The sequence below is a fragment of the Lissotriton vulgaris genome, chromosome 9, assembly GCF_964263255.1.
Source record: "Lissotriton vulgaris chromosome 9, aLisVul1.2, whole genome shotgun sequence".
NCBI classification, from domain to species: Eukaryota; Metazoa; Chordata; class Amphibia; order Caudata; family Salamandridae; genus Lissotriton; species Lissotriton vulgaris.
This window is the reverse complement of record NC_141697.1, coordinates 232,205,579-232,233,460: the sequence shown is the minus strand read 5'-3', so window position 1 is coordinate 232,233,460 and position 27,882 is coordinate 232,205,579. Positions and strand designations below refer to the sequence as shown.

At 42.0% G+C, this 27,882-nt stretch overlaps 1 protein-coding gene across 1 annotated transcript; it reads left to right on the top strand.

The window, feature by feature from the left end:
* Positions 1-31: 31 nt before the first annotated feature.
* On the top strand, positions 32-21,359 carry SRP14 (signal recognition particle 14). The gene is made up of 5 exons (XM_086937367.1): positions 32-165; positions 14,764-14,836; positions 16,139-16,251; positions 17,233-17,265; positions 19,196-21,359. The coding sequence occupies exons 1-5, from the start codon at positions 142-144 to the stop codon at positions 19,283-19,285; spliced, it is 333 nt and encodes a 110-aa protein (XP_086793493.1). The 5' UTR covers positions 32-141; the 3' UTR covers positions 19,286-21,359.
* The last annotated feature ends 6,523 nt before the right edge of the window (positions 21,360-27,882 follow it).

The following is a 27,882-nucleotide window of genomic DNA, read 5'->3' as shown; positions in this document are numbered from 1 at the left end:
AAAGCGCTGCCCACCCTAAGATGGCGGACAGAGAACCGCGGCTCTTTACTTTTTCCATTTCCGCCTCTTTTGCTTCCGGTGCCTTTGAATGACTGGCTCATCGGTTGCTGTACTATACCGGGCGAGCGTGTGCTTGTGAGGATGGTTCTGTTGGAGAGTGAGCAGGTAAGAGATTAAGCGAAGGAGACGAACACAAAAGAGGGCACCAACGAGGTAGGGCGTGGCGACGCACTGGAAGCGAGAGTGACGTTATAAAAAAACAGGATTCCGTACAGTATTAAGGAACGACAGAGGGAAATAAAGTGCCACCGTATGTGAAGGATGAGTGGTATAATAAGCAGTGGGGAGATCGGATTGAGACTTGTTGAGGAGGAAATGGGTGCCACATCGACGGAGAAGATTATTCATAAACTGGACCCTAAATCTACACAAACCTAATTTAAGGTGGCACTTTAGGAGAGAAGAAAACTTCACAGGCTAGCGGGATTCCATAAAATAGAGGAGGGTATGTGGAGTTTGGGTAACATGACCAGATTAAGACAAAAAACAGGATATGCCACAGACGTAGCAGAAGTAGGAATGCAATGTAAGTGTCTTTTGTCGCGGAAAGGCAGCAGCAACACAGGGTACCGACAGGTACTCCGAGGCCTTGGTTGCAAGAGAGTACGTAATAAGTGCACATCCAGTCAATTCCGTGGTAGGAGACGAGTAACGTAGCTTCTCCAAGCATAGCGATTGTAGTTGATCTGTATATGTAAAAAAGTATATTTGACTAATAGAGCATCAAATAAGTCTAAGCTCGTATATCCCAAGCATACTTTAATCCTCCCCGTCCTTATTACACACGTTAAGACTACAGTTTATGTAGTACATTGTTAAGTTATCTTTCTAGTCTTTGTAGAATCCTTCTGTTTGATGTTCCATATTCTGTATTCTGGATGTGTTTATATTGTAGATTCTATACTGTGGCAGTTTACCTGTTGCTGCTGCAGTGGAGGGTCTGCTCTTACTCTATCTCTTATCTAGGATTAAAGATCTCTTACTACTACTCATTCATTCAATATTCTTTATTTCGATCGTTGCAGATCATAAAAGATATACAATAAACACACCATAAAAACTATAAAGATGAGTTCAGTATTTAAAGATTTAAAAGTTCATGATTACAGTCTAAAAGAGTGAGTACATTTTAAATTAAGAATTGTTAGATCGTGCCGCATTAGAGTCCTTTATAATTCTTGTGCGTGCTCTCCACATTGTCGTCAAAAATTTCGCCATGACAAACACAGTTGGAGGTGTTAAATCAGTCTTAAGCACTCTGTAGGGCATAACTTCGAAAGCCCAAATTCCTTAGATAAGGGACCAGCCAGTAGCTCCTGATTTTACTGTAGGCTCTACAAAACAGAACCCTGTGTAGGTCACTTTCCAGCTTGTAATTGCATGCTGGGCAGTTAGCCAGCTCCGAGTTACTCTCCCAAGATTTAGTAAAGGACCTCAAGGGTAGCGAGCCGTATCTCCATTGCAGGTAGATCTTTCTTACATACACGGGGGACATGGCGTCTAAGACATACTCAGGGCAGTAGGAGTCTTTTACTTTGGTAAATATGTCGGTTAAAGAACCTTCCCGGATTAAACTCAGAGATCTCTGAGACATAAAGCTATAAAACAGTCTGGAAAGTTCTTTCCTCGGAAGCCTTGTGGATGTTACTTCCGGGTTACACCATAGCTCTGCAACTCCGAGGATCGTGCACATGTCCCTAATGTACTTCAGCCAAGGGATTTTGGACACATGTATTGACCTTAGAAGCTCCTGTAGTTCGCTTCTATAGTGGCCCAGATCCTGGCTGCTCCACAGACGTCTCCAGTATGTCAAAGGTTTGAGGCCCAGTTCTTCAGTAATTGGACGAAGAGCCAAGTCCATTCTTAAGGGGAGAAGGGGACTACTCGGTGGGAGGGTCGCTAATTGTCTAACAAAGTTGTTTTCTGCGACCTGTATAGTCTGGAGCGGTGTATGTCCCCATAGCTCGGCCCCATAGGTAATGCCTCCTCGAGCTTGGGCATTGTAAATGTGTATTGCAGGTGCCAGTGGACGGAGATAGGATTTATTGGCAATTCTTGTGATAGCACCAGCCCTCTGAATTAGTTTCGTGGTTGCCTTTGTTTTGTGTGGCAGCCAAGTTAGATTCTGATTTAGGGTTATGCCGAGGTACTCAATTACAAGGACTCTTTCTAGGGATGTAGATCCCAGGCGGGGATTTGGGCAGCTTTTGGGTTTTTGACTGAGAATCATGAATTTGGTCTTGGAGGGGTTTATTTCTAATCCCCTTTCATTGCAGAACTCCAAGAACCCATTCAAGACCCTCTGTAGCCCCATTGGTGTTTTTGACAACAGCAGGGTGTCGTCCGCGAACATAATCGCTGGCACCCTGCTGTTGTTTAATTGTGGCGCATCGACATTGGGGATCCTGCTCAAATACTCTATCACCCCGTTCGTAAATAGACAGAACAGGGTCGGCGCCAACACACATCCCTGCCTTACCCCTCGTTGGACAGGGAACCTATCTGTCAGCCTACCGCCCTTTCCATATCTTACACGGGCGTAGTTGTCTGTATGTAGCCTGATTAAAATCTGGAGAATATCTCCCGGGACACCCAGATCCGAGGGACCAAGTCGAAGGCGGCACAGAGGTCTACAAAGACCGCATACAGTGATCCGCCTTCTAGATGAGTCGTCTTCCAATACAGGATGTTTAATCTAAGTATTTGGTCAACTGTTGAGACTCCCTTCCTAAATCCCGCCTGGAGAGGACTTAAAATATCAGTCTCCTCCATCCAGGTTTGGAGCCTATCCAGGATTAATCTGCCAAACAACTTTTGGGTTACATCAATGAGGCTGATTGGGCGATAGTTGGCGGGGAGCAGGGGCGACCCCTTTTTAAATATCGGGACCACCTCCGCTCCCAGCCAAGTATCTGGTATTTTCATCCCCCTCAGCACTGCATTGAATAAAACCATCAGGTAGGGTGCCCAAATCCTGGGTTCCTGTTTGAAGAGGTCGCCCGGCACCCCGTCCAGGCCCGGGGCCTTTCCGGAGGAAAGCCCTGCTATTGCCACCCTAATGTCTTTAATAGTGAAAGGGGCAGAAGTGTGTATGTTGTGAGTAATAGGTGTTGTGGTTACTAACTCCTCGTTTTCGGGGGAATATAGCTGCTGGAAGTGATCCTGCCAAACGTTTGCAGCGATGTTTGGTTCAATCTCCAGAATCTACGGGAGTCCCTTTTGGCTAGGGACTCCGATAGATTCTCCCAGTGCTGTACGTCCCACTCTATTTTAGCGTTTGCAATAAGTGATTTGTAGGCACTCCTTTTAGAGCGGATCTCCTCCCTGGAAAGGGATGCAAGCTTCTCTCCACTGGAGGCGAGCCTTTCCCATCTTATCCGCCTCCTGTTATTCTCCAAGAGGTGTCCTCCTTTCAATTCCTGGCCACATAACACAGTCTCCCCCGGAGGAGGGATGACATACTCCAGTTCCAAGGCATTGTGGTCACTGTCATGCCTGACTACTATTTTAAAATCCAGTACCCTTTTCCATTCCTGCATTTGTACCAGGAAGTAATCTAGTCTGGATTGCCTCCCTACTTTATTAAATGTACATTTGGACGGGATGTCCGACCTAGTGCGGCCGTTACAGGCTCTCAAACCATAGGTGAGATTTAGTGTATTTATTTGGACGGCCAAAGGTGTCCAAGCTCTGGGAGGGGGTGCTTCAGTCTGGGGGACCTGCCAACTTGAATCCTCCTGTAGGGAGGGTCCATCAAGTAGACCAGGTAATGGCTCAAAATGTGAATTGAAGTCCCCCCCTATTAGGTAAGACATATCCCCAGGGATGGTTTCTAGACGGGACGACAGTGTTTCTATGGTTTTACAAATGGCCGCTATTTGAACTGGCCTGGAATAGATATTTATAACTAGTAATTTGAAAGGACCTGGCCATTCCAGTAGGACGGCCAATATATCTTCCGAGTCTGCTGGATATCTTGAGGCTATACATCCTAGGTCTGAAGCAACCCAGGTTGCTAAACCTCCAGATGGTCGGCCTCTCCCACCCCATAGAGCTGGGATTGAAAAAGTCTGAAATCCCCTAAAGGAAGTCTCATCCCTTGTCCAGGTCTCTTGGAAGAGACAAACGCTTTTTGGGTCTATTAACTCAGCCCATGAAACCAAATCTATTTTGTTGGTCAGGCCTGCTACATTCCAAGAAATGAGTTTTAGAGTTTGGGGGTCGTCTGTGTGCCAAATTGGCTAGCCCTTTGGCTAGTATGGTCTGGCCTTGGTGTACTGTCTAATTGCCCTTCATCCATTGATGGGGCTACTAGGATAATTTCCCTTTTATTTAACTCATAGGGTAGGTCTGGAGACCCAGTAGTAGATTTCTCCTCCCTGAGATTAAGGGAGACATGATTGCCTTGATTGAAACCTGATAGACTCTCTTTTGCCCCTTACTACTACACCCACTTGGCTGCTGGACTCATTTATTACAGCTTTTTGGCGACAAGGATGGGATAGATGATTTTGTGTCCAGATTGCGTGAAATGTCTGTCAAGTGCAAGTTTGGTAATATGACGGATGAGTTGATTAGAGACCAACTCATAGTGCAATGCAACAATAAGAAAATTCAAGAGCGTTTGTGGGCAGCAAAGAATCCTAACCTTCAGACGGCTATTGACTTAGCTAAGATTGTAGAGCAATCTGAGGGATGTATGAAGAAACTGGAAAAGAGGGTAACTTCAAGCGATATTGGTGCAGTATCTTGTCATTCTCAGATATCATGTCCACTAGACCATGATGATCAAGAAGATATCGCTCTCATTAAGCACAAAAAGTTTTTTTAACAAAAAAACAATGAATGTCAAAAGTCAAAACACATCTAGATCTGTCACTTCTAAGCAATGTTTAAGATGTGGTAGTTATGGTCACGCTTCTGACTCCAAATTTTGTTTTGCTGCCAAACAAGAGTGCATGAAGTGTGGCAAGTTAGGTCATTACGCTAGTGTGTGTAGAGGTAAAGGTCGTTCATCAGTGTCATGTGTATGTGACATTCCAAGTCTCACTGATGATACAAAGCCCACTGATGAAACAAATAAGATTTTGGTGGTGTGGAAGGATGACAGTTTTCAACATGAAGAGCACAAGAGGAAAAATAGACCCAAAGCATTGTTTACTATTAATGATAAGGATGTTCATTTAATGGTTGACACTGGTTCATGCTACACTATTATTCCTAACTGTGTTTTTGTTTAGGTATGGGGCGTGTATCCGCTTCTTCCTAAAGACATTTCTCCTGGTGGGTACCAGGGCGAACCTTTGGGCATCCTTGGTTATTTTGAAGCCAACATCAAGTTCTCTTCAAGACAAATTCATGGGAAGGTCTATGTTTCTGTTTCTGGTCCTGCTATTTTGGGGTGGGTTCACCAGTACGACCTTTCTATTATTGTCAATCCCCGTGCTGATCCTCCAGTTATGATTGTTGAGGATATTGAGTTATTTTCTATTCTTTACAATTTCAAAACTGTTTTGGTGAGAGCCTAGGCCATCTTAAAGGTTTCTCTCATAAAATTATACTTAAGAAAGACTCAATTCCTGTCCAGCACAAAGTAAGACGCATTCCCATCATCAGGGATGAGGTGAAACGTCTTCTGGGTGACATGTTAACTTCTGGTGTGATTGAACCCGTTGAAGCTTCTCTTTGGGTTTCGCCTATTGTCGCCACGAAAAAATCGGACGGCAAGCTCCGCTTCTGTGTGGACCTCAGGTCTCTTAATCAGTGTGTTGTGGCTGATACTTTCCCCTTGCCTAACATTTCTGAACTTGTTACCACTCTCAACGGGGCTAAGTTTTTTTCCAAACTTGATCTCAGGAGTGCACCAGATTGATTTACATAGAGATTCTAAGAGTTTAACAGCCTTTATCACTCCGTGGGGGACTTATCAGTTCAGCTCCGAGTGTTTTTCAACGGATGGTTTATAGCATTTTCGAGGGGGTACCAAAGGTTGTTTACTTTCAGGATGATATTTTAATTTATGGTCAAACTGAAGCTCAACATAGTTTCACACTTAAAGTTGTTTTAGAAAAGTTATCCACTGCTGGTCTTACCTTGCGTAAGGACAAATGTTTGTTTGGGGTGAATCAGGTAGATTACTTAGGTTATACCATCACCTCTTCTGGCATCAAACCCAAAAAAGACTTATGTGAGGCCATCCGTTCTGCTTCTCGACCTGTTGACAAGGATCAATTACGTTCCTTTATGGGACTGATCGAATACTATTCGAAGTTCGTCAAAAATTTCTCAGATAAAACTGATGCTATCCGGTCTTTGCTTAAACGTGGAGTTAGTTTCATCTGGGGAGCCCAACAGCAAGAGTGTTTTGACAGCATCAAGCGAGAGATTTGCGATGCTAAGGTGTTGTCTCCTTTTGATATTCATAACAAGTCCATTGTCACTGTGGATGCTAGCGCACATGGATTGGGAGCTATGCTTTCACAGGTAAAGGGAACTTCTGAGGTCACTGTTGCTTTTGCTTCGAGGACTCTCACTGAGTCTGAGAAGAATTATTCTGTTATTGAAAGGGAGGCTCTTGCCGCTTCCTGGGCAGTTGAGTACTTTCGGACGTATCTTTTGGGCATGAAATTCGTTTTAAGAACGGATCACAAGCCTCTTATCAAAGTGCTTTCCCCAGGTGGAGCAGGTAAGGGTTTTGCTAGACTTATGAAATTGGCAGCCAGGTTGCAAGAATTTCAGTACTCTGTAGAGTATATCCAAGGTTGGAGGAATGTTCAGGCTGACTGCCTTTCGAGATTGTCATTAGACTGGCGTTCTTTTCATGCTTCGGAAGTGCCCTTGGACATGGACGATGTTGCTGTTGCTTCTATTGAAGATGCTGTTTTTGTTGGTGAGGGTGTTATTTCAGCCAGTGATTGGTTGAAGGAGATGGCTATTGACCTTACTCTTCAGGAGGTTGTTAAACTTATCAGGTTGGGTTCCAGGCGTGAAAGTTCTGTCTCTGTTTCTGTCAGACCCTTCCTTATGGTTTTGGATGAACTTTCAGTGGTGAATGACATTTTACTTAAGGGAGAGAAATGTATTCCCCCTTTTGGGTTAAGAAACAAATTGTTAGCTTTGGCACATGAGGGTCACATGGGTCAGACTCTCACTCAAAGACGCATTAAGGATCACTTTTGGTGGCCTGGCATCGATTCCCAGGTTGTAGAATGGATTGAGAATTGTCCTTTGTGCAGGGAGGGTGAAAAACGCCTGAAAACAGGTCCAAAAATTGTTCCTGATACTCATATACAGAGTCCTTGTTTACCATGGCACACCATTTGTCTCGACTTCATTGGCCCGATGGGAGAGCTTAATGAAAGGGACAGATTTGCCATTGTTGTTGTTGATGTTTTTACCAAGTGGTTGGTTGTGCACTTCACTAATGATATTACTACTTCTAATACCATCAGGTTTTTAGGGAACCTTTTCAAAGACGAGGGTTTGCCTTCAGCAATCATTACTGACAATGGTCCTCAACTCAGTTCAAACAGGTCTTTATGCGATTTGCATCATAAAAGACAATATACATAAAAATGCAGTTCATACAATTTTAGTAAATAAGATAATAAATACTTTACAGTTTAAAACCGAATTATAAAAAGTATTAAATTTAAACAATGATGTAAAAAGACCCATAATGACCTATAAGTAATACTATGTTACAATTAAAAACACATAAAAGCATGTAACATAGGACCTTCATTTTTCAAAATTGCGACTACGTAATGACCAGGCCCAGCTCAGGAATTTTCCTACACCAATAACGATAAGGGGAGTAGTATCAGTTTTTAGGATCCTGATAGCTGCAATAGCAGATCTAGTGCCTAGTGAGCGGCAAACCGGTATAAGCCAAATTTTTCTGGGTATCGAATACATGGGGCAGCAGAAGAATATGTGTTCAATGTTCTCTACTGCTGCCTCACAGAAAGGACATTTATCACTGCCCCCAAGGACCAGGAGTGTGTTAGCCCCCGCACAGGTAACGAGCCAACTCGTAATTGGTGGTACAATTTGCGATCTTTCGGCTTGGTTATTAAGTCCCAATAGGCCTCATATCTAGGGGCATCCTTAATAACCAAAAATTCCAAAGACATAATAGGGCCAACAACCAAAGTAGATCTCCTCTCTCCAATCCAGTGCCAGTAAATGTCTTTAAGACCCTTTTTTGATGGGAAGGTAGCACCAGCTGGATCAACCCAAAGCACCTCCAAGCTCAAGTTTATCAGAAGCTTTCTGAGATGAGAGAACCAGGGTACCCGATGGGCCCCTTCAAGCCCCCTCACTTCAAGGATAGCCTCGGCAAACAGAGATAATTCTGGTGTAGTCCACAGACGTCGCCAAAACGCCAGTGGTCTATACCGTGCCACATCCTCGATGGGTTTAACACCCAAATCGAGCTATAGGGGTATAGAAGGTGTTGATTGTGGGAGCCCAGTTGTCATTCTAAGGAACCTATTCTGAGCCACCCTCAGAGTGGATAAATCACTATAACCCCACAGTTCAGCACCATAGATAGTTGCAGGAATTATCTTGGAGCCATACATTTTGACCAGCGGGGCCAGGGGTTTAGTCAGAGATTTTGCATGCTCCTTCAATAGGGCTCCCCCCAGTTGGACATGTTTCGGAGCCATAAGATCCAATTGGGGTTTCCAGCTCATATTCTCACTTAGTGTGACACCCAAATATGTAAACACCTCCGTTTGATCCAATATAGCTCCACTCATCGACACCTTGGCCTTCACGGCCTTTGGGCCTCGCAGAACCATAAATTTGGTCTTGCTGACATTTACCTCTAACTCATGCTCGCTACAGAAACACTCAAAGCGGGCCAGCGCGGACTGTAGGCCCCGCCTCGTTTTAGAGATGATAAGAGTGTCGTCTGCGAACATGAGGAGGGGGATTTTCCTTCCAGCAAGGGAGGGGGCGTCAGTTGGAAAGTTGGAAAAGTACTTGGTCACCCCGTTAATAAACAAAGAGAAAAGGGTGGGGGCCAACACACACCCTTGTCTAACCCCCTTATCGATTTTAAAGCTATCCGTAGTCTCTCCGGGTGACCCCCATCTTACTTTTGCATAGGTGTTTGAGTGCAGATTGATGAGCAGGGCCACCTGCTCTTTAGGCATGCCCAAATCCATCAAGACTTCCCAGAGCTTATTCCTGGGCACTAGGTCAAACGCGGACCTAAGGTCCACAAAAGCCGCAAACAGAAGACCCCCCCCCCCCTAGGAAGACCACCTTCCAATAAAGTAACATAAATCTAAATACTTGCTCAAGTGTCCCCATATGTGGCCGAAAACCTGCCTGGAGAGGACTTAAAACATCATAATCAGAGATCCAGCTCTGGATCCTACCCAGAAGAAGGCGCGCCACAATCTTTTGTACAGCATCGATAAGGCTAATAGGTCGATAATTAGCCGTTACTGAGCGATCGCCCTTCTTATGGATTGGGAGGATCTCCGCCCCCAACCACGAGTCAGGGACTTTAGCACCCCTTGCCAGAGCATTGGCTAGCAGAACAATATAAGGGACCCATAAATCCTGATCCTGCTTAAACAGATCCGCTGGAATGCAGTCAGGACCTGGTGCTTTACCTCCCGGGACAACCCTTAGCACCGCCCTCACTTCGGAGGCAGTAAAGACCAGGGCATCGTCAAAAGTAATAGGCAGCAGTGTGGCAGGACTAGTGACATTCGCTTTAAATTGGTTACCATAGTACTCAACCCACTCCCTTGGCTCAACACAGTTTGAGGGGACTGTATCCTGTGGGCGATTTCCCCATTTAAGCTGCCGCCAAAATGTGATCATGTTATTACTCTGACAGGCCTCCAGCAGTTCCCTCCAACGAGCCGCATCCCAGTTCTTTTTGGCGATAGCCTGCGCAACTATGGATAGAGCTCTGTACTCTCGTTTTTAATGCTGCATGCAGCGCCTTTTGTGATTCCCTACATGTACTGTCGAACCAGGTAAGGGGTTTCGACCTAGTTCTTCTGTGGCCAGAACACTTAACAAATAGAGTTTTGAGGTTTAAGAAAAGATCCCTGTGTACTGTGGTAATATTGTCCAAAAGAACCGACTCTAGCCCAAATCCACTAATTTGAGTCAATGTGTCCCCAAGTAAACTTCTAATCTTTGACATAGCCTCCTCATCTAGGGCTAGTTTAGGCCAACTAACCCTTCTTTCATTATTAGATCGGGAAACCTGGGGCAAGCAAAACTCTGCCACAGAGAGCTCAGCGAAGGTGCTATCTTTAATCGATAGAACCAGGGGATTGTGGTCGCTCTCAGGTTTACTTACTACCACCATATCCAGTAAGATGGGCCACATTTCCAGGTTCACCAGGATATAATCAATGCGGGAGCCAGATCTACCATTGTCGAAAGTCGATGCCCCCATCCTATCAGACTTCAATCTCCCATTGACTGCACGCATTCCTAGATTCAGACAGAGTCCCTTAAGAAATAGGGCTGATTCTGACCACTTCCTAATGGGTTGCAATTCTAAACCTGGAATGCCCCATAGGCTATCCTCATTCTCAGTGATTATTCCATCATCCAACCCCAAGGGTTCGAAACAGGTATTGAAGTCCCCCATTACCACCCTGTTAGTATTCACCAGCAGTGAATTTAGAAAGCCCTCCAACACTGGTGCAACAGGCGAACATTTTCCACCTTGAACACCCCGCATATAAATATTAACAATCACCACATTCAGCCCCGATGACGAGGTTACTCGTATTGCCAGCAAATCCGGGTTGTCCGTCAAAAGCTCCTCCACAGAAACACCTACATGTTGACGTACCCAGATAGCCAAACCTCCCACTGGTCTGCCCCTGGCACCTTTCACGGCTGGTCTAAAAAAAAATTCATGGTCCTCAACTCACTTCTAGGGATATGCAAGTGTTCTTAAAGGAATGCGGTATCTCACATCATCGTACGTCTTTATACAATCCCCAGGGGAGTGCGATATGTGAGAGGGCCTATAAGGTTGTTAAGGGCATTATTCAAATGGCTTCTAGTAGTGGGTGCATTGTTAGAAAGATGGTTAATGAGATGTTGTGGGCCTACCGTACTACCCCTTTGTCTTCTGGGGATCTGTCGCCTTTTCAATTGATGAGGGGACGTGATCCCGGTTTGAAGTTGTTTCCTTCTTGAATGAGAGATGTCGTCACTTTGCAGACACAGGAGGGTATTTTGGTAGAAAAACAGGCTGAAGTAATTCCTTCTACTTTTGCACCTGCTTCCCCTCCTTTCTTTGTGGGGGATTTGGTTAAAGTCAAGTTGGGTAGGCTACAAAGGGGCTTGTCTAAATTCAAGGTTCCTTTTAAAGTAAAGAAGGTGCTTAATCATTGTGTCATCCTTAATAATGGAGAGTATTGGAACTTTAGAAGAGTCGCTCTCTATAAGAGAGTGAAACCTGTGCCGTCTAGTGTGTCTTCTCCCTCTCTGTCTGAGGGTGGTTCCACTCCTCTTTTGCCTGATTGTGAGGTTCCTTCTACTAGTGGCTATTTGTTAGCCAACCTCACACCCGTGGAGCCTTCAGTTCACTGTGAACTCAGTAATTCTGGTGGGGGTGATGCTTCCGCTCCTTCGCCTTCTGTTCCTTCTGTCCACAATGATTTTGTGTGCACACGTTCTCCCAGGTCTCGCCGACCACCTATTTACTTGCAAGATTTTGTTTAAGTTTCCTTTTTGTTTTTGTTTTTTTGTAAACAGAAAGGGAGAAGATGTGTAGTACATTGTTAAGTTATCTTTCTAGTCTTTGTAGAATCCTTCTGTTTGATGTTCCATATTCTGTATTCTGGATGTGTTTGTATTGTAGATTCTATACTGTGGCAGTTTACCTGTTGCTGCTGCAGTGGAGGGTCTGCTCTTACTCTACCTCTTATCTAGGATTAAAGATCTCTTACTACTACACCCACTTGGCTGCTGGACTCATTTGTTACAGTTTACACCATTGAAAATCCACCTACAGTTTGCACTGGAAATCTATGCAAGGTTTTACTTTTTAAATGTATTTTGTAATGTTTCATTCATAGATGAAAGACATTGTCATTTACAACACCAATAACAGTAACTCCCACAAATGAGAGACCTACAGCATTGTAAATGCTTGTTATTGAGCAGGGCGCCAGACAGGGATGCCCCCTGCCGCCAATTATTTTCGCTCTAGCAATAGAGCCTCTGCCCTCCGTCACCAGACCGTAGACTGGAGCTTCAATGCACACAACCAATGGCACATAGTCTCACTCTACGCAGACGATGCGTTGATTTATCTACATGGTAATATGACTGTACTGCCTGCCCTGATGAAGTTGTTGGAGCGTAATTTGGGGGTAAATCCCTTTTATTCTCCATGACACCTATGGCCTCGGAACAAAGAAACAACCTGCCATATGCTCCGCTCACTTTGTCCTGTGACTCCTTCAAATATCTGGGGGTACATGTTTGTCACTCACAATTGGACATGATAGACGGCAAACTGGGAAGGGTGATTACCAATGTACGTTCCTCTTTAACATTTTGGACGGAACTACCGCTCTTCCCTATGGGGCGTATAGCCATATCTAAGATGCTGTTGCTACCCAGACTATTGTATCTTTTTGCGGCTCTTGCCCTTCCGTTGCCCTGCAAATTGTTCTGAGACCTTAAGTCACTTCTAACGTTTCTTACTTGGGGTGAGTTAAGAATTCGGGTTTCGGTCTCCAAACTTTATGCCCCACTCTCGGAAGGGGGACTGGGAGCCCCCAATTACCAACATTATTACGCGGCTGCACAACTGCAATAGCCAATGTCATGCAACCGTAATAATACTGAACTGGGCTTTTGGGCACTGGGGCTACACCAAGACGCGATATTGGAGTGGCTGCTCGAATCTGAGACCATTACACCCAAGAAGGCTGGAACTATATTCATGCCCACGCCTCCTTATCCCCTGAATTGCCACTTTGAGTGCTTCCTGGCAGCATAGCAAGAATCTCTCAACCCAAAATGGGGAACTGGACTGGTGCAGGCATCAGCACATGGGGTGACTTATTCTGTGCTTCGATAATAAGTGAGTTTGAAATCCTTGTAGCCGATTACGGAATACCTCCGGGCTCCATTTTATTAATGTATGCATCCCTTAACCACCAATTATATAAGACTTGGGGCACGACTCATGATGAACCCATGGTGTCCCGACTACTTCAGACCTTACTAACACACGATACGGGCAAATGGACAATCACTATGTTGTACAATTCCTTAAGGATGGACACAGCATCCCCCTTACCGAATAGAGAACTTAACAGGGAAGTCGTGCGCTTGCACCCATGTAGCGTGCAACGTGACATGTGGTAGCTGTACCTTCATAAGTCTCACCCCCCCCCGCATCCTAGCTCTTCTATCATTTTTGTGCTTTCCTCAGGCAAATGGATTAACCCACCCCTACCCCGATGTGCCAGAGGGTTGACTGCATCTTACTGTCCACATGCAAGTAGTTAAAATAGCGCACACCATATAGCATGTTCGCTATTAGTTGTCCAGGATACTTCCCAAGTTGTACAATAGAAGTTATTGTGTTGCTTTGTTACGTTGTTGTGATTAATGAAACTGCTAGGGACTACAACGTCATTAACGCCAAATTGCTGTTTTTGTCATATCTTTTGGATACTGTATTACATTGTTGTTGCAGTGCAATAAGTTTAACTCCCATTGTCATCAGAGATGTGTAACTTATATTGAAAATAAATAAAAAATATTATTAAAAAGCCTAAAGTGCCAATATGGATGGGCCAAAGTCAAAAGTTTAGGCAGACCGCAGTCGAGTGCCGGTCAAATGCAGTCCCAGATTAGTCCATCCGAATTTTTACCTTTTCAAGTTTTGTGCCAAGAGTCCTGTTCGCATTGCAGAGGTCTGTGAAGAGCAATAAGTGCCGCTGGAGGCTGCTGGCGTGACACCAAGAGCAGGCCGGGCGTTGTGGATGGGTGGGCTGCATATTTATGAATAGCCCTTTAAGTTTTTAACTTTAACTCCTACGGTCATTAAATTACCTTTTTAAGTGGCACAATTGAGTTCAAATTTGCCGTTTTAGTATTTTTAATCTGCATAAAATTGTCCAGGCATGAGTTGATTAATTGTATTCAAATTTGAGTTGTACATTTTATATGTGTAAAAACTCTGACAATCCGTACGTATGTTTAGTAATGTATTTTTGGCATGAGGCACACCGTTGCCTGAAAGGACTTTAAGACTTGTAACTTTTTCGGTCATTTTTACCCCCACATTTACTCCATGAATTCTTACCCTTTGCTAAAAACGGAAACCAGCTATTTCGTAGTTTAGGGAAATGTTGGATGAAATCTCCTGTTGCTATATTGGTCTTTTCTGTAGATAAGCGAAGTGCTTGTCTCCTCTCCAGTTACCACGTGCTAATTTTAGTCAGGCTGGAGTATTCGATGGGAAGGGACCAAGATAATGAAATACAACAGTTCCCAAAACTGTGTAGGTACAACATCCAAACCTGTGCAGGATCTGTCCTGATAAATGTGGGATAACTTGAGTGAAGTGGTTTAGTCCTTTTTCAGTCATAGGTATTTTATACTTTAGACGCTTACTCCTTCCTGTATGAAGGGATTGGTTTGACACCAATCTTCTAACGAAGTCTCTGTGTTTCCTTGCAGTTTTTGACTGAGCTGACAAGACTTTTCCAGAAATGTCGGACCTCAGGTAGCGTTTACATCACCCTTAAGAAATGTAAGTAGAAGATATCCTTATTTATACTTTTCGGATCTTTGTATTTAGAAATTTGTACAAAAAGTTAACCTTACTGTAACTAATAAAAACAATTGTCTTCTGTTTGAATTTTTGATCTGGTGCAGTATATTACCTTTAAGCAAAAGAAAATGTAATATGTGCTGTTGCCACCAGACAATAAATTGGGTTTCACACAAATAATAATCTATCTTCTTTGCCAACTGGCTTTTCGAAAGACACTGACCACATACCATAGCGTCAGGTCAGCTTCATACTGTGATGAAGTATTTTGTCTACAAAATGTGCGCCATCCTACCGGCTTGGTATACATGCTTCCAACTCTTGTGAAGTAGTAGCTCAATCGAATTGACGGGTACAAATTGCAGTTAATTTCAACATTGAGTTCTGCTGCTACCATGCGCTCACACCTGGTACAATCCATCCCGACCTCAGCTGTTATTCAGTTAAGACCCTGATGAACATTAGTGTTCAAATTTGTCCTTTGCTGTACGTCTTCACAATCATCATTGCTTCATGATTGGTGTACAAAACCTTAAATCTGATTACCCGGGGGTGGGTTTTAGGTGGCTCCTCTTAGGGTGGTTGAAGTACATCCTTTCAGCCTGATTCTCAAGCTTTTGGAGCATGGAAACGAATTTAGTGTTGAGACCAGAGGATATTTTGCTTTAATCAAAGCCAGCCAGAACGAGCGTTTTCTTCAGCTGAACTCGATAGCCAATATAGAAAAGTGGAAGGATTTCTTGAAGCAGAGAGCCACGTGCTTTCACCCTTTGGGAGCAGTAAAATTAGCATTGAAAGTAATACTCACATTCTTTATTTTAGCGGTTTGAACAGAGGAGTTTAAAGGCCTGCTGGCTCATCAACGGGTCATATGATGTCACGTTGTTGCTATGCCACCAAAGGATAATTCCTTAATTCCGAAATGTAAGGTTCGATTCACAAACCCATTCCTCTTCTGGCCACTGGTCTCCATACAAGATCTACCTATTCCCGTCTTCTGAATGCACACAGTCTGGAGTACTCTGATGTTGATGAGTTCTCCTATTCATAGCCATCCCATCTTGTGTTCAACCCCCAACTGTACCAAATCTCCCATCATTTCTCCCCTGCCCGTACTTTAGTATTTATCCTTACAGGTTACTGCAGAACATAGTGAACACTGGCAAATTAAATAGCTCCATTTAAAAACCATATATATACATAAATGAAACAAATATAGTAGTATTGGAGGAATTTCTCTGGCGGTCATTTTTTTGTTCTCTTTTTTTCTCTTTAATAAAGATGATGGACGTACAAGACCTATTCCACGAAAAGGTCATGTAGAAAACTTTGAGCCCGCTGATAATAAATGTCTTTTGAGAGCTACTGATGGCAAGAAGAAGATTAGTACAGTGGTAAGTAAAAATAGATGTGGTGATTTTGTTTTTATCTGCCTGAATTCTACTGTGTGTTTGATGTTTTGAATGTGGCTGAATTAAACTTTTAAACTTTATAACCCATAAAAGGTTAAAACTATGTAACCATTAGAAACGTAACTTTTTTACCCTATGTTTTTGCTTAGTCCAGTGTTTGTGAAAAAGTGAAAATCAAATAGTAATACATTAGCTGGCTGTTCTGCCAGGTGTGTGCTAGCTGATACGGACTCCCATGGCAGCTGGACTAGTGGGGTAGGCATCACTTGTGACTCCAATGGACCGATCACAGAATTCCTCAATTAGTATCTGGTGCATGGGGAGACAAGAGCAGCAGGATGGTATGGTGTATTTTAGAAATGTGTGTAATCTACTGAATACATCAAGTTCCCGGTGAAAGTCTTGGAATTCAATCTATGACTGAGCTTTTCCGCTCCCAAAACCCAGCGAACAGAATAAACTTGAATCATCGCTGCAGTTAGTGCTTCAGAAAAGAAAAGATTGTGAACGAAGTAAGATCATTGGCAAAGGCAATTCTAAGAATTTCAAATAAGGGCGTATCAAATGGGGTTCTTATCTTGGTGTTGAGCATTAAAAACAGGAAAGTGTGGAGAATGAAATGGTCTTTGAAAGGTTGGATTGGTGCTGGCAGCTAATGCGTTCTGCAGTCTTTAGCTGGCCAGTAGAGCGAATTTGTTTGCTTTGCATGTACATAATATATTGATTTGTTTTTTTGAGAAGGGAGTTAAAAAAGCATATTTCTCACAACCTGGACAGGTAAACAATTTCCCAAAATTGTTTGGAATGTGCTACGGTGCCGTAAAACTGCACCGTATAGGTGGAAGGCAATTTTAAGGTTAATGTTTACATGCTCTAGGCCATGCTGATTTCTGACTGTAAATAGAAATGCTAAAATTGATTATAAGTTACTAGTATGTAATAATCGTATGTTTTTTTCTACAGGTTAGTTCCAAAGAAGTAAATAAATTCCAAATGGTAAGTTACAGTGCCATTTAATGGCTTGTTCTATAGTTGTGCTATTCGTTAAAAAATGTCTGTTAGTCTTTGGCTACAGGCTATTCAACTGCAGAGTATGAAGGTCATTGCTTTCTTGGCTTACACTTGGCTCAGAAAACTGTGGTGCATTCAAAATGTCACATCAGGCGATTGGCTTACAAATGCCTTTTATCATAAATTTGTCTTGTACTGTTGGTGACTGCAGAGTTTAGGATGATCACTGATAGTATGTGAATTGGAATGGTTACAATATTGCTGCCTAGATTTACCCCTGTTTTACCTCTTCTCATGTGTTCAGAAAATATGAATTTGACAATGACATAATAGGAGAAAAGTGAATGTTTTGTGAATGAGCCTTTTATGACGTTTCGTGTTGTGGGTGATGATATGCCACAGCAAAATGTGGTACTTTTGTTTCTAAATCCGATCTTACCTGTGAAGTTAAATACAATGTAACTGCTTGAATTGAACTGCACATGATGGTTTCAGGAATTTGAATGCTAAAAGCATTCCACAGTCACTATGGTTTCTCATATCCTTGTTTACTGTGTAACTGAATAATTTGGAGCAAATACTGCGGTCTTAAACTTGTTAATGGATAAAACAAAGATTTTAAGCTTTGGAAGAAGGAAAATAACGTTTAACTGGTTTTTGGGCCCACAGAGTTGGAAAAGGTAGACGAGTATAGGTTCCTGGGGGATGTGGTTTCAGAAAAGTCTGAACTGGCATACCCATCTCGATGCACTAAAACTGAGGACATCAGCTTCAGTAAGCTGACTAAAAAAATTCAATGGAGTCTATGGCGAAAAATCGGATAGACCGGTTTTGAAAGCTTTCACTGCCATGGTACCGCCACAATTCCTATATGGAGCGGAACTGCTATACCTGAGTGGTAAAAATGGATGGGTTGCCGGGGAGGGAAAAACTTATTATTGCCTTAATCCTCAATGGGCCAGGGAGTGAGACTAGAAACTGGAACCACCTCTTTGGGTATAATGGCTTGCATGGCCCTATTAAGAATCTGGCAGCGCCAGGGAACGGGTGAAAAATATAACATTTCGCAATGGTGCAGAAATGAGGTAGTGAAGAGTGAGTTAATGTGGGCAAAAGGGATAAGAGAAACTATTATCAAGGCTTGTAGTATGATGAGGCTCAAGATGTGCCCCATGACTTTACAAATCGAGGTTGACAAGAGGGAACTTAGGGTCTTGTGGAAAGAAATCTCTCGAACCCAGGACCAAGATTACCTTTTGGGGGAAATATCTGTACGCTGTATGGCTACCTCGTGCCAAAATGAACAACATTTCCCTTATATAGATAGATTACCCTGTCGCTGGTTAAGAAGAGAAGTACTAAGGCTGAGAATAGGCGTTAACCCTTGCTATGCTAACAACGGGGTAAAAAGGGCAATGATTGATAGCAAGGGGAAATGTCTGTACCATGGGAACATGTGATATTTTACAAATTTTATTGGATTGTCAGAAGTTTTTAGAAATTCGGAAAGAGATCTTATGAGCTATTTTTAAAAAGTATTGTATTAATAATAGGATACAAGCCGTAGATCTTTTAATTGAAATGAGAAACTTAGATATAGGGTGCGCAATGGGAAAGTTTGTTCGTGCAAAAGGTTAAAGAAACCCTTAAATTGGAATAGAACTGAAATACATGTTTTAACATATGATACGGTACATGTCACGGATTGAGGGAAATAATGATTTTAATTATATGAATTTTTATGATGATGGTTTTTTAAAGAATTGTGATTTTTAGGAGCTGTATTTATGAAGATTTTAAATGTTTAAGGACCACTTAGTCCAAATAAACGTTACTTTTGAAATGAACTGAATATTTTTGCCTTTTGATATGATGGTTCAATAGAATAGTGGGTAAGCATTTCATTTTGTTGCAGGCTTATTCAAATCTACTACGAGCAAACATGGACGGCTTAAAGAAAAAAGACAAAAAGAGTAAAAGCAAGAAAAGCAAAGCAACTCAATAATGAACTGGACTGATGTTGGCATTTTGGAGATGGACCAGATTCCAAGCCCTCACCCCCCACTTTTTTTTTTCTTTCTTTCAACACTATAGTATCAACCTTTTACTTCACTGACCATGGCCATTTTTTTAATTATTAAAATTTGTATTACATTTTTTTTCTCATTACTAGCTGAGGCCATTTACTGATTAAAGACTCCAAAAACACTGTTCGTTGCTTAAGCCACCCAGAGTTCTACTGTTGCTGGAGTTTTTAAACCTCTTTTGCAGTTGGCCAAATAAAATAAAGAACACCTTTGCTGCAGGAGCAGTGAATTCTTTGTTTTGGCCACCACAGCAATGGAAGCGGTGTGAAGATGAAAAAGTAACCAGCAAGGCGGTCTTCCAGTTGTACCCACAAATTGTCTTGATTGATGAAAATTGATATCAAATTATTTCCCAAAATGATATATAGCAACCAGACATTTTTTTCAAGTGTTCGCATGTGAGCACAAATGTTTTGTTTTCCTTTTAATGTTTGGATCTAAATAGTTGCAGGGATTTGTTGCCTCAAGGGTATTAAAAAAATATATTACAAACGCCTTTTGCTGTGACTATTGCATACATTATTTTAATAGCTTTGAAGCACATATTCATTTTACCCAGTTTCATGTGTGGCAAAGACTCAAAGGATTGATTACACTTGTATCTGAATTAATTTATTAGGTTCCAGAGCAGGATCGTGATTTTCTTTGGCCGGATTAGTTTGTCCATTTTTGAAAAAACGTACGAAATGAATAAATATTTGAGCAAATTAAGCGTTTTCTGCTATTGAAATTCTTACCGCACATTTGTATATGCCCATGATTTTGACTTGATGTCTGGAACATTTAAGGTACTGCCAATTGAAGCAACAAAACAATTCATGCACATTGTATTGCACATAGCCATTACAATCTGATTTGTTACGTTGTGAAAGCTGGGCATTGTTTAGTGTGAGTATTTTTTAAATTTGACTATGGTGAATAGAGTTTTTTTTTTCTTTGCTTGGCATCTCCTGTAAAGTAGTTTTTGCAAGCTTTAATGGTATTGTCCTAAACATCTTCATGGGGAAATAGTTTGATATGATTTGCTTTACGTTGGCAAGCGTTACTCTCCTGTACTTAATTCAAACGTTTCATCTGTGGGTAGCATATTGAACTACTTCACAAAACCTTATTGTATCAAAACAGCAAAATATGAGCAGAAAACAGCACGCAGACTGTATTGCGTGCCTGGACCTTGTTTTTGCTTTCTCAAGTGGTCTCTGGCATCTGCCTATTTCAACATTTTCGATTGCAGTATTAGTTGGAAGCTACTTCTTTCTGCTCCTGTCTCTTTATTTTATATGCTTTCTTTAACTTAACAAGGTTCTTCAGCAGTGGCTACTATTTCTAGTCAATTCGAGATCTATAGAAAGCCATGTTCTGTAACCGCCTTGGAAACAGCCATAAGGTGAGTGGTTGTCTGCTTTGTGCTAGGGTGCACAACATCTGAAAGGTGCTAGTACTGAAGGAGGCTGCAAACGTATAATTATTATTATTCTTTTACATACTATTGGAACAGCCTTGAATGACCTTTGTGAGCATGGCTTGTCGTTTAATGACATGCTCATAGTCGAGGGTCCCAGAGCAATAACTTCTGTAACTGGACTTAATTGATGTAGAGTTTTTGAATGTTGCCTGTTAAGTTATGGTGCCTCGTCCCACACAGGTCATTCTAAGGGGAACTAAAAGATAAACTCTTCACTGATGGTTGATTCTCTAGTTTTTTTTTTAAATTGACTGCTTAGGCCATCTCATTATAAAATGGACTGATGGTTTGAATGCTGGCAACAGTTTGCGTGTCCATATTTCTGTTTTATCACTAATGACATTGGACACAAATATTCCTCCATGTTTTGCCTGTATTTTCTTTGCGTCACATGTATATATTTCAGAAATACAAAACATTTATTTTTCTGATGATTTCCCAAATGTCAGTGTACAGCTTAATTTGTGTTTTTAATGTTTGCATTTGTGTCCCATCGAAGAGATCCAATAAAAAGTAAACATTCAAAATTATATATTATATTTTCAAAATTCGCACCACATGTCTTTTTATATGCACATATACCAATTTTTCCAAGTAATAAAAGGGATGCCATAGTGATTTCTAGGCTGGTGATTGAAACGGCTTGCACAATATTATGTATGATCTTTATTCCACAGTTAAATAGGCAATACAGTATATATTTTATTTGGTTTATTATGTTAAGGATACGGATTTATCGTAGGATTAATACAGTAATATTCTTGGCAAGACAACAAGCAACTCCGTCTTATATTAAAAATCATTTGTTTGCAGACATGCAAATTGGAAAAAATAAATGGTTTGAGATAATTCTTGTCAACATTGATCACCACTTAATGAAAAAACTACAGAGCTCTTGTAAATGTGCATATGATAAATGAATATTGAGGTGTAGGTATTTAGTTATAACAGCAAAAAGAACAGTTTTCCCTCAACGGCGACAATAAAGGTGTATATCCAGTACAAAGTGCGAGGTCTCATACAGTGTATTGAGACCTTCAAATTGGCAGGGTGTCCCCGCCAATTTGATTCAAGTTTCCTCTTTTCAGAGGTTGTGGTTATGAGTGTGGTGAGGGTATGAATGTGTGAGTATGTTGTGACGGATGGTTAGTCATCGGGGGTATAACTATTTGTGTGAATTGATTTATTTGTACATAACTGTGTATTATGTTTATATTTATGTATCTCTCTTTTCTTTGCATGAATTATGAAATTGTTCATGTATTAAATATCTAAAAATAAAGGTTTTCTTAAAAAAAGGAATGTTCCACTTTGAGCAAATATAAGAAAAGAATAAGGACAAAAGAAATGACAACTTGAAAATAATGAATAAAACTTTATTCTTTTTTAGAAAATAAATAAGATTGTTGTGCATTTGTCACCCATGTTACATTAAATACTGGATATACACCTATATTTAAATATTGTGGCCGTTGAGGGAAAACTGTTCTTTTTGCTGTTCTTTTCATTCCCCTCCTTTCCCTGGCCAAATTTAGTCTTGAGGGGGTCCCATTAAAATTGCTATTGTATTTAGTTATAACTCCAGAACTGCAGGTGAACCGTTCAAGTGTGACTAAAAGCACAAACAAGTTTGCTTTGATTAGCCAAGGATGGTTAACAACAGATATTTACAATATTAAGTTTTCAACTATATAACTTGTGAATCCAACCTGACCACTGTTGGTTAGTTTTACAGCGAGTGTTATTTCATTCACTGAATTGCACCATGATTTTCACTGGAAGCATTTTGAAGTAACACATCGAAAGTCTGGGTTTGCATACCATAACTAATTAATGGAATGCCTAAATATATTTTTGCCATTAATAATTCTACTTGTCACATTCCAGTAAATGACTAATTCCGTGTCCTACTGCAGTTAGGAGTCAACCATGTGCTAATGAGTCCTGGTCCCACACCAACCGGGAAAGTCCAATCTGAACTGGTGTGCCATGCCCCCTCTGAACAAAGACAAAAGCAAACCCACGTTTTGGATTTCTTTGGCCTCCACAGTGAGATGCAGCTTGAGCCTTGCTCCAGCTACAAGTCCCATGTCTTAGCATTGGCTTGTCACTGAGAAAGAAAACAAGTAAAGGGGAAATGATTAAGTTAATCTCAGCCATTGTTCATTACAGAGGACTACATTGCAAACAATTTCCTCTTGTTTGGTGTACCTGGCTTCCAAGACAAAGTCAGCAGGCATATTAGATCAAACATTATTGACCAATGACCCTGCTATTTCTGGTGACTGATAGAAACACATATGTTTTGCGTTTTGTAGAAAAAATGTCTTTGTGAACTAAAAAAACTTTCTTCCAGTAGCATGGTGCCAATCTTGTACCCACATAGGTCTTCTCACTACTGTGTCTTCTTATAGAAAGGCACCCAATCCAAGTTAACATTTTGACAAATAGGCTTTCCTTATGAAATATACTATACCATCCTGGCAAGTATTAGCACCCTACAGTTTGCTCCATTCTAAGGCACTTTGGGCATACTTCAATTCCTTGAAGCAACGGCTTCATTGGGCATGCGCAAATTGGCTATCATCAACAAGCTCATTTCTTGCAGTCACTTCCGTGGCAACTACGGGCCAACCATCTGAATGAAGTCTGAGAATTCCACTTAAGCATCCTCCAGGGAATATTTTTGGGCCTTGAATCTTAATATATGGAGTACGATCAAGTCCTTCTAATTGTCCCCTTAATCTGTGCATGCAGAGGATGTTTATGGCCCTGAATTTGATCGTCTTGACCGAAAAGGTCTTTGGAATTAACCACTTTGGTTAACAAGAAACCCCAGTTTTCTCCCCAGGCCTTTTCTTAACATATTTCTCTGCAATAAGGAAGTACTTGTCAACCGAGTCCCCATGGGAGAAGCACTGAGTAGAAAGGCAATACTTGGCCTTGTCACAATTTCTTATGGAGCGCTTACAACACAGACGTGTCTTTTACCAAAACACGATAAACATTTCTTAACTGTATTGCTTGTGCCTGGTTCTTTGTACCTGAGAGAAATACCATTAATACACCACACCTTCTTTGTAGATGCGCTGCATGGATATGGTGTGGTGAAGAATGCGATCCACCTCGGAAAGGGCTGCATGCCTCAATTTTAAGCTGTCTCGGCCCTTATTAAAAAAAAAAAAAAGGCTAGCAGAGCAACACAACGATGGCATTCACCTGACCAGGAATTATTGACTGAAGCGTGGCTAAGGAACTCTTGAGTTGTGTTGGTTCTTGTAATGTTCCCTTGCATGCTGGCAGAAGAAAAGAAGCTACTTTACGTAAAGATGGCTACTCTGCCAATGGTGTGTTCCCCAGAGCAGTAGAACAAAGAGAGTCTCTAATAGATCATACAGCAAAGCCCCTATTTCCAAATCTGAATCTGCTGCTCAGATAACGGAAAACATACTTCACATTAATCTCACTTTCTCACCAGATGTCTATGCCAGAGACTGGTAACACCAGAGTCATCAATCCTCAAAATCCTTGCACTGTAGGGCAGCTGGAGAAGACCTCCGCACCAAATCTAGTATTGCACAATTGATCAAATGACATGACAATGACGCCATCGTTTAGTGTAGTTGTGTCTTCCATGGAAATCTGAAGTTGGGAAGATCTGTGGTTTCAACAAGGATGTGGTCTTTCAGCGGCTGTGACATTTTGTGCATCCAAACAAGCATAGGAGCACTTTTATCTCCTTAAAGGGGCAATCTAACATTAGTGACCCCCCCACCGGAGCCATAAAAACTGCCCTATTTATTGCAGAACTGCCCAGTATTGCCGGCATATACCCAATGTGATCTCATCTCTATAATTCTGAAACCCGGGATTAGTTTGCATTTTCAGTCTCTCAGCCTTTTACTCCTGTTTTTGTGCATTCATCTGCTCCTTCCTTTCAGCCCTGCTTTGAAATGGTCCTTTCCCATCTTTGACAACTTTCTCACCCTTGCTTTGTAGTTTGTGATGATATATTGTTTTAAGATTTTTTTAAAAATCGAAAAAGGAGTTTTTAGCCTACCCATTATTTCCCATTAGTTGGCTTCACTGTCACTCACATTTATTTTATTTTCATTGGTCAGCGGCTGTTGATATCAATTTGCCATCTTTGCTCCAGACGACTATGGAGTATTTGGGTTTCACATCTTTATATTCGACACACCAAAGCATTGCAGGGAATCTGCTGCATGTGCTTTACGTCTCTAATACTTGCTGACAAGTTGCAGTTAAACTCCTGAAAATGATTTTGTTCCTATAGCAAGCTCTGTATACAGTGCACTGCCTTGTTTACCTTTTGCACTTTTTGTCTTCCTGTCAGTCCCCCCCATTCAATCACAGTGCATGTGTATTATAGGTCATGCTACGAAGCCTACAGATCCACTCTTGTACCTCACTTTTTAGAGTTATTCACAGAGGTGCTGACAATGGGATATTTCCTGAAACGTTGCCCAAAGCAATCAGTTCTGTATTCCCTGGACCCCAATAGTTATGCCTCATTTCATCCACTATCGCTACTTAATTGCGACAATAAAATCCCTGCTAAATTCATTGGAAAAAGATTGGCACTCCTACTGTGCCAAAAAAATGGTATCCCCGGAACAATTCAACTTTGTGCCTCAGATCAACAACAATCCATCTACGTACAGTGTTTGCGTCCTGCACCAACTAAAACCTAAGATTAGTGCAGCGGTGGTCCTACCAGATGCTGAAAAGGTGTTTTGATTCTTTGGAATAGCCTTTTCTTATGAGTGTACTTCAGCGGTATGGAATACCAAAAGGCTTTATGGCATTGATTAGGTTACTGTATGTACAACCTATGACGTGAGTCTCCATCAATGGGTTAATATCAGTTCCCTTTCAAGTGGCATGGAGTACCAGTCAGGGATGCCCCTTATTACTCCTGCTATTTATCTTGGCATTAGACTCATTGGCACACGACCTTCAAAAATGATACATTGGGTGATTTTTGTGAGAACCCCAGAGATACATGTCTTCCTCCTTCCCACACCCAACCAGGAAACCCATCAGATTTGGTCAGTATTCTTGGATAACTGTGATTTACTATAAAACGTGATTGTTTCCTCTTACTGACTGCACAAACGTGTCCATTAGAGTATCTTATCAGAGGAGTCACAGACTCATTAAGATACCTTGGGGTAGTGCTATATAGAGAGAAGTAGACTAACATCTGGGTCAAGTATGGCCTGCTATAGACCAGTTACAGTGACCAGTTGATGCCCAGATCAAACTCCCACTGTCTCTGGCAGGTACACTGGCACTGCTTAAAATGGTGGTCCTTCCTAAATTTCTCTATTTATGAACATTCCCACCCCCTCAATAGACATTTCTTTCTCACTCTCAAAAACCTTACTGATTAAGCTGCTCTGGACTAATACGACGACCAGGATCAGCTAGAACACGACGACTCGTCCCTACGAACTTGGTGGCTTTGAGGTCCCAACCTTGAAGTTTACTACTATGTAGTGTAATGCCATTTCGCAGCTTATTAGTATCACCTGGATGCTTGTCTCCCTTATTTCATCACTGAACTGGATCAAACGGAGGGGGACTCCATGATGTCTATTCTGTCTCCGGGTTTGCCCAGACTGCAGAACAAGAGTATGGCACTACAAGTTGGGCATGGCCCATGTTGTGCCTTACGATAGGGCATACAACGTGTATTAACCGGCTCACTGCCTCTCACCACGGAACGTATGGTGCAGAAGACATTAGCAAAAATAGCTATGTCAAAGTTTGGTCATCTGTATAGCGACAGGCACTTTCTCACACTACAGCAATTTAAGTAATGGGGGAACCCTACTACCCTAGCTATTTTGACATAGCCAATACACCAAAGTGCTTGGAAATAAGCTTCCAGGATACCTGGAGGAATCCACTGATTTCTCACTACTTACACAATTGATTAGATCCGGATGTGACGCGTTGTGTTATCAGCGGTATGCCTCTTTTGTCACAGAGTCGTACGAGTAGGGCAGAACTGTCCAGTCGAGTCTGGGAAATAAACTTGGGGGAATCCTTAATAGGTGTGCAATGGAAATACTGTTGCATGCAGAAGTTATGTACATTCATGAATTAGTAGCATAAACTGCTTCACTTTAATTTCTTGCATAGGTCATATAGCACCTCAGCCCTGCAACATCAAATTGACCTGGCACACCACCACCATTGCTTGTGCTGTAGGTGGGGAACGTGCTGGGTTTATTGAGCCTAACTTGGGAGTGCCCCCCAGACACAACCACTGGCAGGCTGTCCTGAATGCCTTTGATGAGATGATGGACTAGGACATTGGGGCTACTATGCTTTGGTGTATGTGAAAGAGTCTCCTAGGATCCAGTGCTTGACAGCATTGGCATTGTTACTGGGCAAGGGCAGAGTGGCTACGATCTGTGGCAGTAGCAAAAAGTACCCATGGTTAACGATTGTCCTAGGGATTTAGTGATAGGCATTAGCGAATTGAGACGTACGCCCTGTTACCAGTGACCTCACGACCAAACGATATATGGGGCTCACTCGAGGTTTACCTTCTAGACAAAAGATGGATGCTTAGGAGGGTGGCTTACCTCGGAATGACACACCAGGGTCTAGTTACGACATACCACCTGTGGGCAATGGGGGTGATGGAGGACTGTACTTCGGCACTGGGCGATTTATCTGTGAGAGGATATTGGTTGTGGATATGCAAGGGTATTGCGCTGTGATATAAAGCTGTGGTCCACTGGGGGATTTTGCAATCGGATCGCCTGACCGGTTGCTGGGCAATTATCGTATGATCTGCACTAGTTGTATTGTGCTCCATGTGGTCTCAGGACTGTATACATGGCCACCGATTGTGTTTTTTACTTGCCTGTACAAGATAGAAAAGAAAAATAATAATTACAATGCATATGGTGCACTGTAGCAATCATTGAGAATGCCCAAGTAAATAAATATTGAACTACAACGATAAAGGTTGGAGTATGGGTCAAGCTACGTTCCTTTCTGCCACTGCAT